At 37.3% G+C, this 19154-nt stretch overlaps 2 protein-coding genes across 2 annotated transcripts; both read right to left on the bottom strand.

Moving 5' to 3' along the window:
- Positions 1 to 697: 697 nt before the first annotated feature.
- On the bottom strand, positions 698 to 3341 carry LOC130590611 (uncharacterized). Its single transcript, XM_057393095.1, has 2 exons — positions 1809 to 3341; positions 698 to 1724 (listed from the first exon to the last, which is right to left on the bottom strand). The coding sequence occupies exons 1-2, from the start codon at positions 1827 to 1829 to the stop codon at positions 1398 to 1400; spliced, it is 348 nt and encodes a 115-aa protein (XP_057249078.1). The 5' UTR covers positions 1830 to 3341; the 3' UTR covers positions 698 to 1397.
- Positions 3342 to 11015: 7674 nt separating this feature from the next.
- LOC104886847 (pentatricopeptide repeat-containing protein At2g16880) lies at positions 11016 to 18662 on the bottom strand. Its single transcript, XM_010671376.4, has 2 exons — positions 16405 to 18662; positions 11016 to 12387 (listed from the first exon to the last, which is right to left on the bottom strand). Exon 1 carries the CDS (start codon positions 18612 to 18614, stop codon positions 16491 to 16493), a length of 2124 nt encoding a protein of 707 aa, XP_010669678.2. The 5' UTR covers positions 18615 to 18662; the 3' UTR covers positions 11016 to 12387; positions 16405 to 16490.
- Between the last annotated feature and the right edge of the window lie 492 nt (positions 18663 to 19154).

Genomic DNA, 19154 nt, shown 5'->3' with positions numbered 1-19154 from the left:
CAAAGTTCATTAATATTGGGCAACGACGTAAGAAACTCGTTGCACAAAAGACCATTATGGGCAACGACGTAAGAAACTCGTTGCCTAACTGTTTTCATAAATGTGCAACGGATACGGACTCGTAGCACAAAAGACCATTATGGGCAACGAATGTAATTCGATGCCCAAGATGTGGTTTGTGCAACGACCACAATTTTCGACGCACAAAATACAATGGGCGTCGAGCCTAATACGACGAAATTGGCGCGCAAAAATTTCGTTGCCCAAACCTTTGTGCAACGAACTTGTCCCATTGGGCGACGAATATTTTTGTTGCCCAAAACCTATTTTCTTGTCATCCGGTACAAACAAAGAGTCACCCGACAATTCAACCGCCGAGTAAAGATCAGGCCAATCCAACTTGGTGATTTAGGTGGTTCGGAAAGTCGAAGCTATTAGACTCTCACAATTGAAAGAAAAGTTGGGCACCAACTGGGATGGTACAGACAAGATGACAGAAGTAATCAAATCAGGCACATTCTGATAGGAATCCCCAAAAGGTGTACCCTTGGCCCGACCCTGGAACGCTGACAATCTCAAGAGATTTTATGTTTAATGTTTCTTACTTGCAATATGGGCTTATGTAATAGACTGACAGCAAAGTGTAGCTAATCGAGTTATCTTGTAATGTGTCAGAATATTAGACTTAATTAGTCAAAATATTTGGGCACTTTTGTAATCAATCAAAAAGACTTAACCAGTCAAATGACTTCACCACTCGAGTAACTATGACTTAGCCATAACTTAATCAGTTAAAAAGCTTAACAATCGGTTAACTTAACCAATTATGCGAATACATCAGCCAATCAGATATTCAAAAAAAAAAAGAGATAGTATTGCAAATAACAAACAATTGGAGTTGCAAAAGTTCCATTTCATTTCTTAGAGAAAAAATTACAATCCAAAGCGAGGTGCTACCAAAGGCCAAAGAGAAAAATAAAATACAAAAGCCTAGGAGCTCAGGGGAAGATCAGATGCATCTTGGTACTACAAAAGTGTTGTTGTCAACTAGCTCGTCATATCGGGCGACCTCGACAATCACATCACCATTGGGGTCAGTTAGAGGATCCCCCTGGTCGGTACCCTCATCCTCCCAGGAGTCCTCGTCCTCACCTTAACCCAAGCCCATCTCCGCCCGGATCGCAGCATGCTTCGTTTCAACAGACGGCTGATATTTGGACCAGACGTTGGACCAAGCTAGATCAGGGTTGGACTCGGCCAATACATTCTTCAAGCGATCTAGGGCCTCGTCCTCGCCCATTTTTTCAGCCTTGTTTCCCACCTCGTTGGCAAACACCTCGCAAGCCTTAGTTTGCTGCCAGTCACTAAACCATCGCTCCTAAGTCTTGACGAGCTTCTCAACCTCCGGCGACCCTCAGCTCGATCACCCTCAGCTCGGCTGCCTTAACTTTGGCTTCAACATCGGCCTTTGTAGTAATAGCGTAATCGCGGGCAATGATGAGATCGGTCTTCTCCTTGGCAGAACGATCCTTTTCCTCCTTGAATCCATGATGGTCAACCTCAATGGCCATCTCGGCATCGAACAACTTGGATTCGGCTATGCGCTTGGCCTCATTGGTTTTGTGGAGATCATCAAAGTGGGTCTTCCCCTTCGCCTTCAGCTCCTCCACCTCCTTGGTCAGGTGAACCCGATTCTGGGCAACATTGGCCAGCCAAGCGAAAAACTTCCAGAGAGATAGAGCAACAGTTAAGCAAATGAAAAATTAAAAGTCATAAGAATTTAGTCGGAATATAGAAAAGAAACTCACCTCGACCCACGAGCGAAACATCTTGTTCGTCTCATTCTCCCTCGAAGTGGAGTTGATGGCATTAGTCTATCGCTTATCCTTCTTGTGGCGATTCAACGCAAAGAAGGGTATGGTCAGGACTGCAACCACGTCATTCGAAACCCCCTTCGATTGTTCATGTTGTGGGGAGTGAGGGTATACTGCAGACTACCCCGGATTGGACAAAAGTCCAAAGAGTGGAGGGAGAAAATAGCCTCCTCGGTCGATGGTGGAGGATTTTTGCCCTGATTCGATGGGCTATTCACCTCCACCGACTTGGCCCTCTTGACCTTCTCTCGCTCGCTTCGAGCCTTGGCCATAACCTTTTATGTTTGAGCGACCTTGTCGACTAATCGCTCTTTCCTCTTCTTGGAGGTTTTCGGCTACACAGGTTCCTGAGTCGGATTAAGGATCAGTACAACCCTCAAAAGAAAAATTAAGGAAAGAAGTATGGTACTAACCTTGGGAGGCGGAAGCACGCCCATTGCCTTCTCCTTCATTTCGGCCCTGATCGTCATGGCCGCGTTACTCAGCTTGTTCGCATGTATGGGTCAGATTCGATTGAATGGGCTCAAGAAGAAGCTGCAAATAAAAAAGAACAGTTAGTTATCATAGTAAAGTAAAAGCAAAACCAACCGTAAACCGAAGACCCCCCTCGACAAATTACCCTTTTGGAAAGTCCGACTCAAACCCATAGCAGAAAGCAGATGATTGTTTTTAGACAAGGCAACTGGGTAGCCAATAACCTGCCATAAAGGTCTCACCCCCTCGGACTATCTTCGACTCTATTTGCATATAGCAAGTTGTCACCCTTTCTTCCTCCGAGAGTTCAGGGACTTGAAAGTTAAGTCCGAAGTTAGGTTTGATATCCGCTCGTACTGTTGGAATCTCCCATTCTCTACCAAAATACACGAAGGCGAACTCCCTCCTAAAACCTTTCTGAGAAGAACAGAGGTCAAGCACGGTCTGGTACCGCGATCGTACTTGGTAGCACCACCATCCAGGACCAAGATCCCTTGCCATCATCTCTACCAGTTTGTACATATGACGCCAAAGAGTGAGAGTCGATGGGACACCGAGCATCTCACAAAGAACTTGAACTGCTACTATCCCTCCCCAAGAGTGGGGAGAAATTTGGCTAAGTGCTAAGTTGTAGATGTTTAAGAGCTCCTTGACAAAGGAAGTCAGAGGAAAACAGAGCCCCATATCCATGGCCTTGTAGTACACCGCGGTACACCCGGGAGGAGGACTCAAAACTGTGTAAAAGGCCTGCCAGATGATACGGGTCCCTTACATAAAATCTAGTTGCTTGACCCCGAGGATCCTCAATCAACGCCTTAATCAGGGAAGGGATGGGGAATTTTGAGCCTGAACCCCTTTCTGTTCTAGGTCAGGGTACTCCAATTGGTCTGAACTTGATGCTCCTTGCTTGTCTTAATCTTAACTACAGCGTCAGAAATAAACTTATCTAAGTAACTCATCGAGAAGAGAAAGGTTATGGACACCTACCAAGAACATAGAACAATATCCTCGGCCTCGTCCTCCACTAACGACAAGGGACTCGGAAGAGAGATGGCGTTGGGGACAACCGAGGGGTTCGGACAACTTATTACAGTCGACATCAACGTTATTACCACCCCGCTCACCTCCTCGGACAATTTATAGGGAGGTGAGATCGGGGTGTCACTGACTCGAACGAATCTCCCATTATTTATGGACAAGGGAGTCGGCAGAGATTATTTAAAGAAAAGAAAAAGAAACTTAAAAAGAAATCAGGAGCGTACCTGGTCGGACGGAGAAAACTGGGAAACTGGACTTGGAAGTTGAGAGAAATTGAGGATTTTTGAGAAAGAAGAATTGAAGAAATAAGCAAATGATCCAGACTTCTCTCTCTTTCCTCATATACATAAGCGTGCCTCCCCCCCTCCCCCCCGGGGATCATCTTAACGGGATTTTTAGGCGGCCTAAATGGTCTGAGTGGCTTCCATACTTAGCCAAATATGGTCAATTATCAACTGATACCCACTCAATCAGCCTGGGGCTCATTAGCCCCTCATTTGAGTGGCGTACACCCCATTCGGTCAATAGGAGATCTCCTCTCCTTTGTTGAGTCATTTCAATAGTTAGCCAATATGGCTAAGTATCAATTGGTACACTCGGACAGCTTAGGGCTCAATAGTCCCTCATCCGAGTGGCGTCCACCTTAGTTGGCCAACAAGAAATCCTCTCTCCTTTGCCGAGTCACTTCCATATCTGACCAAATATGGCTAAGTATCAATTGGTACCCATGCGGTCTGCTTGGGGCTCATTAGCCCCTCATTAGAGTGGTGTCCACCCCACTCGGCAATAGGAGATCCTCTCTCCTTCGCCGAGTCGCTTCCATACTTGGCCAAATATGGCTAAGTACCCATCGGCACCCACTCGAACGACATGGGGCTCATTAGCCCCTCATCCGAGTGGCGTTCATTCGTTTAGCTAAAATGAAGACGTTGTAAAGAAAAGTCGGTCGGTCTGAGGAAGTCTTGCAAGGCTCAAAGGCTCCTTTACCGCCACGGATGCACGCCACAAAGTGGGACTGTAGTGTTCCTACCTCCATGGCATGAGGCTAATTGTTTGGGCTCAATAAAGGGCTCGTCCAATGCTTATGCCACGTGTTCAGAAGTTACCAGACATGTGGCACAATAGGTCCTACCTGGAGTTGACCTAGATTCAGGTTGTCTATGGATCCACAGATGGAGCTGGAAACACCAATTGCATGCAAACGCAACTTAGCCATTGATCCCAAGAAAGCCCATCTCATCAATGTTACCTTTCTGGAAATTCCCAATGCTGTAAATACCAACAGTCTCATCAATGAACATGTACTGAATTCTCACCAACAAAGTAGAGCATCTCTTTCTAGACTTTCTCTTTCAACCTCAACTGACTTGAGCGTTGGAGGGTCGATCCTAGAACAACCCACGTGGTAGTTTAACCTTGTCTTTCAGGTTTTTGACGTACGGACGATCAATTCAGGCGAACCTTCTTAGGTCTCAATGCTACTCGGCATACTTCAGAAATCCTCAATTTCTAGACAGAAACAGGTTGATCTGAGGTAATGGTAAGATCTTGCGTTTTTACTTTAATCAAGGTTATATCATAAGATCAAACCTCATGGATATTTGAGAATATAGTAAGGATTCATTTGTCATTTTTATCTCAACATTTGTAACTGCAAGGTACTTTATTATTTGGGATTGTAGAGAGTAACACTTCTTAAACTTGTAATAGAATTACTAAATTAGGTAGTAACTTTTGTGAAATTAGAGTGGTCTTTGGTAGTACAGATAGGGGCTAATCCATGATTTTCATCTCGGAGACCCCAAAATGATTAACCCAATATAATATACATTTACTTTTATGAATCTCGAATTTGGAATTCCTATGATATCATTGAGTTCATTAACAATATTGGGTGTTAAATTCATACTTCACAACTTAAATTTATGATCAAATAAATAATATTTTATAAAAAAAATCAATTAAACAATAAAAGTGTTGATTATCTACTTAACTTTTTAATGAAAACAACAGCAAAAAATTGCACTAAAATCCAAAAAATAAATAGTGCAATTGTTTATGAAAAAGAAAAGGCCAAATCTTTGAAAAGAGTCGGGGTTATTTGTAGTGTCTTTTTAGGATTATTGAAGATAGTGGTACAAAAGTCAAGGTTATTTGGAAAAATAGATTAGTAGTTAGAGTCATCAAAGATAATTTTCCTTCTTCTTATGTACTGTCTACATCGTTGTAATTAAAAGTATGTAGGAGAATAAAAAAAATAATGATTGGATAAAGTATATTCTTATTTATAATTTACTAAATATCTAGATTATAACATTATTATTATATTATTACTTTGAATTTTTTTTTTATAAATATTTCAAATATAATAATCCCTCCATCTTATTTTAATTGCAAAACTTTTTATATTTCCAGCTATATTAATTATTAAAACGCTAAAATTCTAGTCATAAATCCACTAATTTTTATCATTTCTCACTCTACAATTTTACCTTCCACCTTTGAAGAAAATGAAGAAATAACTATAAAATAATACTCATCTCACCCACCAAATCCCAAATAAAGAACTCATCTAATTTACCTATGAAATAAAGTACTTGCAATTGTTATCTTCTATCACAATAACTTTTATAATAAAATAATAATGTTGTACTTTTTTTACATGATATAAAAGTGTGTTTCAATCAGTTATACATAGCACGAATATAGTAATAACACTCACTTGTATAAACTAAAATAAGAAGACAAGGTATAAGAAATGGTATATGGATTTTCGAAGTTATACTTTTTCTTTTGAGGTGAAGTTCAAAGATATACTTTATGTTAATACTCTAGTTCTTGTCCCTGGCGATACGTCCCGAATTATTTATCAACGTACATTTTAAGTCTTCAAAAATAGAAATAGTATCTTGTCTTTAAATAATTTTTTCTCTCACAAAGACCAATATGAATTTTGTAACATATGACATAAAACATGTGATGAAGAAATTTCCAAAGTAATAAAACATAGCAAGAAAAACAAAATTAACTTGGATTCAATGTATTTAAATGTGTTGGTGCAAATTGCTCATTCTACACGAATACACGAAAGACTAGTAAAGGCACTTAGTCTTAACTCTCAAGTACGTAATATAATTATTGATTTTGGGGCTTATTAAATGACTTGAAGCCGGTCTATAGTGGAAACTTCACCAAGTTTAGTTCCATACACCCCACGTCTGACTTATTCTCTTTCAAGTCACCAATGTAATGATTTCCATGTGAGTTGTTTACTTCTAATATTCTTATGGTAGTGTTAGGGGTTAGTTATTGTGTGAAAAGTTGAACCATACTGATGATAAACCTTTTATTGAGTCAAAAAGTTTGGATATCTTGACCTCAAGTCAAAATTTGATAGGAAGATTTTGTTTTTTGTAAGTATATTACTATGTGGCGTGAAATTAAAGTTACTACAATATTTATAATGGTGAAAAAGAGGTTTGAAGTTAAGACTTAGAATGGTTCTTAAGGTTAGTTTGTATCTATCAACCAAGATACATGACTTCAAGTCAATCTTGATAGGAAGAATTTTCTTTTGTTAGCATGTAGGGTGAAATCAAAGTTAGAAGAGGTTTAAGTTTAAGATCTAAAATATTTTTTATGGTTAATTTGTACCTATCAACCAAGATTTTAAAACTTAAGTTAAAAAAGCGTATTAATTGATATACTGGAATTAAGGGTTAATGGAGTTGAGCATTTCTCAATCCGTGGTCAAAGTGAAATGACTTAAATTATTCGAATTTCAAAGTCATTCAACTCATATCTAAGAACGGATAGGTCTAGTTGTTATATCTCTAAACAATATCTAAAATACAAAACTTGGATGTCCAATGTCCTCTTATTGATTCTCAAAAATCTAAGTAACATAAGAAAAAAAAAGTTAGTTAAACTTGTTATTAAATGAAAGACATGATTTTTCCTTTACAAAAGTGAATGATTCATTTTATCTTTTCCTACATTCCTCTAATTAGACTATTTTCTTGACTATTATCCTTCTATCTTTATTACATTCGTTACAATGAAATTCCATTAATTGATCCTAGCAGACTAATTTAGACGTTTCATATTGTACAAATCTATCTACTATCTAAAAGCAAATCATGTAGTTTGATTGGTGAAAGAAAAGCTTCTAATCCTCATTCCATCATTACCAAGTAACAAGTAGAGGTAGCAAACGGGTCATATGGGTCAGGTACAGGTCAGATCATAATGGGTTGGGTCATAAGGGGTCGAGTCATAATCGGGTCAACTTTGAGTTCGGGTTACGTTCGGTCGGGTCCATGAATTTCGGGTCATATCAGCTCGGGTTAGATCAGGACGGGTTCTATCAAGTCGGGTTTTCAATCTTGCAAATAAATAAAGATACATATAAGAATAATGAGAGTAAGTTAAATAATTAATGGACAGTGGCTAAATCATATATCGTGTTTCATGCAAAAAAAATCCTTAAATTTATTTTAAAAGTAACTAATATCACAACTTTTCGAGTTGAGTTCGGGTCATTTTTATCGGGTCAATTCGGATCAAGTTATTTTGAATTTCAGTTCTATTTTGAGTCATTATTTTTCTGGTTGAAAACGGATCTTGGGTCAGGTATTTCAGATCGGGTCAACGGATACGAGCCTATTTTACCAGCTATAATAACAAGCTACTATGTGAAATTGCACAACTTTGGAATCTGTTTGGAAGTTTGCCAAAAACATTGGTGTTTCCAATTTAGACTCAATTATATTTCTAGCTTTTCAACCATTTCTAACAAAAAACCAAATTAGTACAATTTCTTACATTATTGGAGTATATTGATTATTGATCTCCTTTTTTTTGGTTACTTTAGAAGTATATTTATCTTTAAATGCACTAAAATGCATGAAAGACATGTCGAAGATAGTGGTCTTAACTCTCAACAAAGTTGTGTTTGAAATTTTCAACTAGTCCATGTGTGTCACGTATACTAGGTCTGGCACATGCTGTGACTCTGTGAGGCCATATAAAGCCAAAAAGTTGGTCGACAGTCTTGCCATCGTTAACTAGAATTTTTTCACGCGATGCGTGCTTGAATTTTTTTCAAAACAGAAACTCGATTTTCTTTAGCATAAGAGTGAAAATTTGAATATTAGGCATATAAAATATAATTGTTTTTAGTTGCAAAATTTGATTGGTTTAGTTTTTGTCACTTAAGTCTCTCACCATTCTTTTTTTTTTTACTTTTCAAAGTTAAATTCTATGAACAAAATAGAAATTTTATTGAATTTATTTATGATTTCTAATATTATAATTTTTTAGTTGATTTTTGAATTAAGTACAGTATTTCATAAATTGTAAAGAAAGTGGACACTTTGATTTCAAGTCAGTTTTTTCATAGGTTATTGTAAGTACATTTTTAAGTTTTTGGAAAGTTTTCTCATTTTAGTGATTTGCATAATGTAAATTATGCAATTTTATGATTTTAGTTGACTTGTGAGTGATTATTATAATTATATTTTTGGTATTTGTGTTTGAAGCCCTTTTTGATTTGTATGAATTTGTGATTTAGAATGGGAAGGGGGTAACATAGTCTCTTCATTCGGGGACATCATAGCTCCCCCCTTCCCTTATATAATAGAGATATGTTGTACTTTAATTCTTGAATTATATTTTACATAAACCTTTTTACCTTGATAATTAATCGCTATTATATAATAGAAAAGATATGTCCAAATATATGTAAAAGTTTCATTATATATAGGAAACATTATAAAAAAGTAAATAATTTTTTTCCTTGTCTAACTTCTAAATTATGATATATTTCACTATAAATACACCTCTATTTTTTTTATCATGACCCACCATTAATTGTGAATGATTCTTGAGAATAGTGATTTGTAAATAAATTTTTGTAAATATTTTTGTATGTGTTGACGTTCTAGGTTATTAATTTTAGCTTGTATGTTAATTTTAAGTTTCAATAAAGTTTCCTGATTATTTAAGTAATTTGCGTGATTTTATAACGTGATTTTCTCAATTGTATGAGTGATTTGTAAAGTTATTTTACAACTCTAGAGGATCCAAACACTTGTGAGTGAGTGTTGTAAATTAATTTTTGGTAGTTTTTTTTTAGTGTCAGTTTTGATTTTGACATTCCTTTTGTAATTTAGAAAGGAAAGGGGGGCAAAATAGGCATCTCAAAAGAGGACACCATTGCTCCCCCCTTCCCTTATATAATAGAGATATTGCGGCGTCGCCTATCGAAGAGCAACAAATTACTCCTACACAATATCTGTTACAGTTGAGATTAAACTACAACAGTTCAAAAATAGTGGATTTTTCTACGTTTTTGCAATTTTTACGTTGTACTTCAAACATTTAAAAATTCCACACAATACCTTCAAACTTACCTTTTTTAATATACAATGTCCCTACCATTGATTATACGTTATTAATATCGTCGCGGTGGAACGAATCTTAGGATTTGAAATTGGAGTTGGCTCAAGTGGTGAATTTTCCCATCTTCCCTAGCAAGGTCTAGGGTTCAATTTCTACCCCCAAGCATTTGCTTGGGATTTAAGGGAGAAGGGGGGTTTGGGGGCGTCTGGCTTGTAATGAGCCTCTGAGTGGGGGCCCTGTGCGAGGGTAGCCCAGGGGAATTCTTACCATTTTTTTTAAAAAAAAATCCCTCTAAAGGTTAAACAATGTATAAGTCAAGTTAGTTCCAATAAATTTTAAAAAAATAAATGAAATTAATGACATATAATCAATAGTTTGGACATCGTGCTTTAAAAAAGGTAAGCTTTAGGATAACTTGTGAAATTTTCAAAAAATTAGGTTACAACGTAGAAACTGAAACAACATATGGGTATAACGTAGAAAAATCCAAAAATTTTTGACTTTTAAGTTTCATTGAAGTTGCTTTTTTCTAGAAAAATCCTAAATGAATGCTTCCTATGTTTTAAAATACTTTAAGTTGCAATCAAGCTCCTATAATTATATGTTCATAGGCTCGATTTGTGAATTGCAGAGTACAGAAAGTGGCAATATACATACTGGCGCAACAACTTTCAGAAAAAGATGATTAGGAGAAAAACTCCAACTGAAAAAACAACCATACATAAGTTTAACTTAGTCTTATAGCTTGACCAAGCAACATTGCTTACAAGAGTGGGGGAGAATAAGGAAAATCTTACCCCAAGAACCCTATTAGTAGCATTCCAATCCTTAACCTCTTAGTCACAAGATGGAAATCATATAGCTTGACCAAGCAACATTGCTTATATACAAGTGCAACATAACCCAAAACCATTTAAGCACTGGATCTGAAAGGTAAAGTTATAACTTTGTATGTAACTGATCAAATTTGCATCAGATCAGCCTAATCGATCTCGAGATAGTCGAGCAAAAACAATTCTTTTCATTCCTAATCTTGAAAACAATATGTTGCAAACTTGAAATCAGTCTTGCTACATATCATCAAAATCTTGTAAAAGAATTACTGGCGGAGCTATTCTTTGAGGTGTGGGGTCATTTAACCCCCACTTAAATTTCAATTTGTAGCATTTTTTGAGTTAAAATTTTAGTTTCATTTCTGTAAAATTGGACCATTTACAACTTCTAAAATAAGGAAAAAAATATTTTATACCAACTAATATGTTTTTCTAGATCGATCACTGAAAAAAACAGCAAATCGGTAAAGCTTAAACTGTGAAAATGTCATACTGCAGTGCTAGCCAGAAAACAAGGAAAACTAATCATGAGCTAAGAAAAGTATTCAAGAGACCAAGTGTTTAGACTTACATAAAAAATCACTATACTCAAACTATTAATTTACTCTCTTCTTCTAGAAGTATTGGGTATCGTTTGGTTGCATTTGGGAAGTTGATCTTCCCATGAAATTTCACTTCCCGTGATATTTCACTTCCTAGGAAGTAAGCAAAATTGTTTGGTAGGCTATGGGAAGATGGAATTCCCATGAGAAGTGACACTTACTTACGGGGGACTAGGTAAGCAACTTCCCCCATTGTGTGGGAAGTTGAACTTCCTACGAAGTTCCACTTCCTATGCTCTAGTTAAACAAACAACTTCTTATATTTGCACTTCCTAGGAACTTGCAATTCCTAAATAATTGGATGTCAACCAAACAACACCTTGGTGTACTCAGCAAAATAACCACTTCCTGATGTTCTCGCCATCAAGAGGACACCAATGGGAGATCCTTATTGGGTTGTGCTTCTAACCTTTGCAATTTGTAGAAAAATGTGCAAAGAGACATACATTAGTCGTTAATTCTCGTACCTAGCCATAAGATATCATGTTACTTGGACTCTTCATTTTACGTTAAGTACCCATGTCCGACCCTCAACACTCCAACATGAATATAAACACTCACTCCATTTTGGGCCTAAATCACGCAAAACTTTCAAGGAATTGCCAAGTCGGACACTTGGGCATGAACCCAATTCTGATACGAGTACCGTCTGGGTTACATAGCCAAGATCTCCATAAAATGTTTAAAAGACCGTCCACGAATGGTTGTTCCTGACTTCAAACTACTCAAAAACTTGGTGGCGTCCATTGTGTAACAACAGCAAACGATTTATAACACACCAAAGGTGAGGGAAAAAAGGTGCGCTTACAGGTCTCTCCAGGAAATGCCAGCTTCCGAAGTTCAAGTAAGGCAGTTGATGATAGAGCAAAATAACAGTGCAGTGTTACCTGGTGCTGTCCAATTACCGCGAAGAAACACTGGCGGTAAAACCATGCTCAGGCAATCTCACTCAACCTTTCAGCTCAACAAGGACCCAACTGTAGTTGCAGACCTCTTGATTAATGTAACAACTTTCTTCTCAGAAAACTACATAGAACGCTCATCTAAAACACCAACTTCTCAGATGCAATCAACAATGGTGGTCATGATATCGAATTGGAACCTTGCCATTCATGATACATGTTAACATGTTACAGGAAAAGCTTCACAGCGAACCTTGTGACACTGCAAAAATGTAATCAACAAAAACCATACTTTAGTGGATCTCATTACAAATACATTTTCAGGCACACGAGATAGTAAAAGGAAGCCAGGGCAACCCCAGTTGGAAAAAGAAAAAAAATAGATAGCTAAAGATAATAAAGCTCATAAGAAAGTGCATAAAACACCACAAACCAGGGGTGAAATTATTATCACCAGAATACTCACAGAAACAATCATCATATACAAACTGGCAAATGAATTTACAAATATACTATTATAGGTAAAAAGAAGCTTCAAGTTTCAACAAACTTGATAGTTGATTTTGTATTCCATTTCAAAGTGCAATCTAATGTCTCACACATGAGTATTCTTAACATCCATTTCAAATTTCAAAACGAAAACGTGATATTGAATGGGTCTTAATTTGACTCAAAAGCTTACGAGAAGCAATGAATCTCAAAGGCTCAATATTCACAAATCAAGATAATAGATAGGAGCGATCTTCCAAAAGGAAGTGTGAACGATTCATAGATAATAAAACTATAAGCAGTCCTTCAAACCAAACAGGAAATCCCTGACCCACACCCCCCCCCCCACCCTCAAAGAAAGGGGTAAAAAAGTCTTCGTTAAATGCGTGCATAAAAGTTGGTCATAACGAAGATATTGGCACGAACTTGAATTTTAATTAGTTCAATATGTGCACATGACCTACACAAAAATCCGATATTTGCATGTATCGCCAGGTCCTTTTACATAATCAAGCTTGATACAATATTTGGCTCAAACTCAAAATGCAAATTTCCCCAAGATAACGCTAAAAATGAAAATATTTCTCACTTTACCCTAAAACAAAAACTATACCCTACATACGGTCCACGTAGAACTGGGATGCAGCAAATTATTTTTTTATTTAGCTTGGGTAAAACTGCTACTTGAAGTAGCTGTTCGTTAAGTAAACCACTAACATAAATAGCGGTTCATCATTACAGTAAACAGCTCAGGGAGGAGTGGTTCAATAGCATAACTGCTAGTTAGAGTAGCAGGTTAGCTCAGTCGCTATATTTATAATAAATATAATTCCCATACAGCTAACAATCTAGGGAAGAGATGGTAAGACTACTACTTGATTTGCAAGAAACACGTGCTCACAAAGAGCATATCTCCTTTTTCCCCAGTGAATTTAATGCAACAGTTCAAAGTTATATGCATTTGCATGCAGTGGGAATCAAACATGCGTTGCCTACTTAGACAAATTGATTTTCCTACCAATTGATGTTATTTAGTGATTCACTTCTGTATTCACGAACTTTATATTAATTTTAAAAGCTGCTTTCATTATTAGAAAAAGAAATATAAACCACTAGCTAGAGTAGCGGTTTACTCGAAATTTAACCGCTATTTGAGCTAGCGGTTTCTCTTTTAGTCAACCGCTAGATCGATTAGCGGTTTACTTCCACAAAATAAATTAAAAAAAGAGGTTGTTGTGGTTCCGTCTTACATGGACGGTACGTAGAGAAATACCTTTGGATTCAGCGTAAAGAGAGTATTTTTTAAATCTAAAATTATCTAGGGAAAAAATTCCTCAGAATGCAGATAAGCAAGCTCAAACCAAGTCCGAGTTGGATAAGTGTCTAAACATTCAAACTCGAGCCATGCCTGAACACTAATAATTCTTATCAAGTGCAACTCAAACACCACTAGAACACAATAGACGCAACTTATCGCAATCTTGTACAAAAACTTAAATGCTAGATAGTGGCAAATGTGTGAAACATGTCTAGAGAATGACTTTAGGATGATGTGAACCTAAAAGAAAAGGGAGATAAGTAACTGTATTGACAGGAATTAATTAGAGTCTCATGGAATAATTTACAAACTTCCCACATATGAGGCATATATGTGTATGTGAGTAATGAGTTGTCCAAGTCAAAGATTTTAAAAAAATGACTATCCTATAAGCTTGGGGAGTTACTAAATTATCATGTACTTCGAGATGAAACTTTCTTTGTCTTGTAAGTGGTGCAATTTTCTTCCCCTTCATGGGTCGCCTAGGCCCATCAAACATTTTGGGCTACACAAGGTTGTTGAAATACATTGTTAGAAAGAAGCGTCAAAGTTAATAGATTCTACGATCCTACTTACAAGGATTTCTTCTACGCGGAAAGTAACATTGTTGTTCATATATATGGTATTCATAATCGAATTTGAAATTTTGTAGATTAAAAGGTCGGATGGTGAATTGGATCGGTGATTGGGATTCAACAAAATCTGGCATTTGCTTCTTGGTTCCGTAGCAGGATTGTATTAAGAATAAATAAAAATTGCTACGAAATCCTTACCTACACTCTTCCATTTCATTAGTGCTAACATGGTCATTTTGTGTCCAACTCCAATTCTCATCAATAAAACATACCTCCTCCCTTAATCTCGCTTGTACTATCTTGTTTTTGATAAGGGCTCTAGAACTTCAACCCTATCTCACCATATATTTTTCCATTTGCTTCAGCAAAATAAGCGAAAACATATTTTTCCCTTAGCGTGGTTTGAAGGCATGGTGCATAACACCATAAGTTGTGATGTGGTGCAAGAAAAACTCTTGTAGTGGTTTATATTGTTTTCACCCCTTAAACAATCAAATACATTTATACTCAAGCATAACTTCAATTCCATAGCTTCTATCTTCCTAAACACTTGACCATAGTTTCACAATTTATGCTATAGTCGTTTCAAGAAGTCATATCATAGATTACTAGATTAGACCATCTATGTTTTAAATCACATTCCCATTCCCCGTATGTCCCGTCCTAACGAAAAAAGTAAAGAGGAAAATTCGTTGTAAATAAACCGAACTATATGCCACTGTATAAACATAAATACAACTAAGAAAATATACAGAAGTATACCTGATCACAATGATGTAAAGAAAAATGGATTAACTAATAGTGGCGGTGGAATCTTAGGGAAGTTTTCAGGACAAGGCTGCTCTTCAAGGGTTAACCTCGAGGAGCAAAACTTGTAACCTACGCATCATTTGAAATAACTCCACTTGGAAATGAAACTACTTAGTTCCTAGAACTAACCAACAAGAGTTCATAAACATGCACTTGGTAATGTAAGAAAAGTATGGAAAAGGTTGTGGCAATTTGAAATTGAGCAGCCCTGTGAAAGAGCCAAGTATTCTTCGACCCTTGGTAGTTGGTAGTATCTTTCCTCTCAGCAAGCATCAGAAAGCCCCGAACTCCAGCTTTTCACAAAATCTTAGCCATCGATTTTCTTATGTAGAGCCTACATTTAAATAGGTAACTAGGGTATTTACAAGCCAATGGAGTATATGTCGATACCCTAGTATTAACACTAACTAGGGCCTACTTGTGTTAATAATTGAATGAAAACTCTCTTATTGTCATAGCGACTTGGTTTATACTTCATGGATCAAAAATCTTTTGTCTTTGTAGCTTGTTGCTTCATCGGTCAAAGCTTAGTGCAAGAACTTGGGGCTTAAGATTAAAATGGCCTTGTGCTTATAAATAATCCAAGTTTCTATTCTTGATCTGTCCATTTTAACCTACAAATAGCATCATTATCTAAAGAAAATTGCATGAAACTCTACGAATCCTTCAAGGTCTTCTACATGTATTAGATACGAGAGATCTATAACACAAAAGAAGACATAAAATTGTTTTATCTCATACATTTCAAGTCATCTCACCCAATGACCTAATTAGTGTGACACCTATTTACTTTTTAGAGATATCAAAGTTCTGACAAAATTCAGGATCACATGCTAAAATCATTTGATTTCAAGATTGAATAAAAATATGACGCTAACAAGAAAACAGCTTATACTCCCATGAGACAAACTGAGATCGATAATGTAGATTTGTAGACACTAATAACTAAGAGCTTCATATTGGCCAGGATGTGGAAAGCAAGCATCTCACGTTATTTGTCAAAACCAAGACCCAAGCAGAAAAGTAAAATGCAAATAAGTGGCAAAGGAAGGACAAACAATATGTTTGCAGTTTCTAGAGTAAGTACCTCAGCCCAGTTATAGGATGATTCACATCTAAATGCCTCATCTGTGAAAGCAATTTGGTCATGAGAAACCATCAAAGCATCTGATGTCAATGAGCTCCCTTTGATAAGGCTTTTCTTCTCTTCAGGAGGCCCTCAATCAAAGTGAAATAAGTTGTCTTATCAACAGCAACTCCTTTGTGGGTAGCCTCTTGATATATGTCCATCGCTTCCTTGTACCTACCTTCCTTACACAGTTGATTTATCTTCTCTAAAAAGTCTTTACCGTAAGAAATTGACTCCACTCCAGCCACATCAGTCTCATCTGTTACAGTCTTTTCAAGCTGTGAGGATTGATCCTGTAACTTGCCAGCCTGAATCATATTTTCCCTAAATTCTTCTGCTTCCGTTGTCCTCCCTGCACGGACAAGAGCATTGAAAATGGCATTATAAGTGTACTGATCTGGTTCCAGCTCATTTTCCTTCATGTCCTTGACGAGGTTAAATGCATCTTCAAGTCTTTCTTCCTTGCATAGACTAGTTATCAATGTATTATAAGTGACTACATCAACTTCTTTGCCTTTTGAAACCCATGTTTGGAACAGCTTAATAGCTTTTTCGAGCATTCCATCAGTGCAAAGTCCACGTAGAAGAATATTACATGTATACACATTAGGCTTACATGCATTCTCCACCATCTTGTTGTGAAATTGAAACGCTGCCTCAACCTTACCCTCCCAGCAGTACCCATGGATAATGGTGTTGTATGTAGTCTCATCTGGGAAAAGTCCATTCTCTAGAAGTTCATTCAACTTGTTAATTGCTTGGTCAGTTTTTCCTAATTTGCAGAGTCCTGCAATAAAAGAATTATAAGTGGCAATACTTGGAATGATCCCTTTCTCTTTCATCTCCTCCCAGACCTTCACAGCACTTTCCTCCTTTTCAACCCTGAAGTACCCTGTCATCAAAGTGCCATAGCTCACTTGATCAAGCATATAACCCCGTCTAATGGCACTATTGAGAAGCTGGTGAGCCTCATCAAGCCTCTTGTCCTCACAAAGAGTATGAAGAAACATATTTAATGTAAAAGTATTCATCTTTAAGCCCTTCCTACCCATCTGACTCATAATCTTGAAAGCTTCTCCATAGTTCCCCAATTTGCAGTATGCATTAATCAAAGTATTATAAGTCACACTATCCGGCAAAACCCCACTCTCTTCCATCTTCTTCAATGCATCTGTTGCATCCTCAATCTTCTCTTGGTCACAAAACCACTTAATCATTATGTTGTAAGTAACAACATCTTTCTCAACTCCCCTATCACTCATTTCATCCATCAATCCAAATGCCTCTTTACTATCCCTAAACTTAAGACAACCATTAATCAACGTATTATAAGTAACTACAGTCGGCAACAATTTCAACTTATTCATCTCATCTCGCTTCCTAAAAGCCTCATCAATCTTCCCATCATTACACAACCCATTAATCAACATATTATAAGTCCAAACATCAGGCAGATTATTATTCTGCGTCATCAAATCTATAACTTGAGCCGCCTCCTTCAACCAACCCATCTTACAATACCCATTAATCAATATATTATAAGTATTCCTATTAGGAACCAACCCTTTATCCTTCATATCAGCCAACAAATCTCTAACTTCATTCAACCTACCCTTCTTACACAAAGCATCTAAAATAGTATTATAAGTTACATTATCAGGAAAACAACTAGACTCACCCATAAGTTTAAGCACATCCATAGCATCCTTAAATCGAAATTGCGAACAATACCCATTAATCAAAATATTAAATGAATTAACATTAGGGGCGACACCTATTCGAGACATATCATCAAACAATTCTCTACAACTAGAAAGAGAATGGGAAGAAGGGTACTTTACAAATGAATTTAGCAAGGTGTTGCAAGTCAGCAACTTTGGCTTGAGTTTCAGACGCTTCATCTTCTTGAAGACGGGAAGGGCAAAATGGGGATTTCCTAATTGACAATAAGCAGCAATTGCAGTATCATAGAGGGCTTTTGTAGGAGAAGGGAGGTGAGATGAAGGGTGAAGAAGGTGATTGTGAAGAGTGTGTTGAGAATCACAGGAAATAAAAGAGAGTAGGTGGGATTTTGCATCGGAGAATTTGTTGAATTTGAACAAGTTAGGGAGGAGTGTGAGGAGAGAGGATAGAGATAATTTGGCTGGTGGATTTGGAGTTCCCACCATTGTTTTTTCATCAATTGGTGAGGAAACTGAGAAGGGGTATAAGAAGGGTTTGGACTATGGAACAGATACGCAGGTAATAAATATTTAAATTGAGGTGGGCGGCCGTGCCGGGACGGCCCACGTGCCAAGCCCGCGTGTCTCGTGCCACAACGTGCCGTGCCAAAACGGGCCAAGAAATGCTTGTGACGTGCCGGGCTCGTGCCAAATTGTAAAATCTAAGACCCATGCACGACCCGGCCCACGTGCCGTGCCGGGCCGGTTCGTGTCGTGCCATCGTGCCTTATAAAATTAACAATAGAGGTCTGAACTTTGGGTGATAATTTTTAAAAGGTCTGAACTATTGATTAACCTGTGTAGGTCCCAACTTTAGGGGGTCTTAACTTTTAGCGGGCCTTAGTGACTTAAGACTGGCTTAATAGGTCATCACTTGTAAAACTTGGGTCACATCAGAAAGGTTAATTGAGGGAGGGATGTAGGAACTAGGTGAGATTTTTAAAAAAATCTTCAGTTTTAAGTCGTCGAGGCCCGCTAAAAGTTAAG

Source organism: Beta vulgaris, chromosome 2 (genome assembly GCF_026745355.1).
Source record: "Beta vulgaris subsp. vulgaris cultivar EL10 chromosome 2, EL10.2, whole genome shotgun sequence".
NCBI classification, from domain to species: Eukaryota; Viridiplantae; Streptophyta; class Magnoliopsida; order Caryophyllales; family Amaranthaceae; genus Beta; species Beta vulgaris.
The sequence above is the reverse complement of the archived record's forward strand: the minus strand, read 5'-3'. Positions and strand labels throughout refer to the sequence as shown.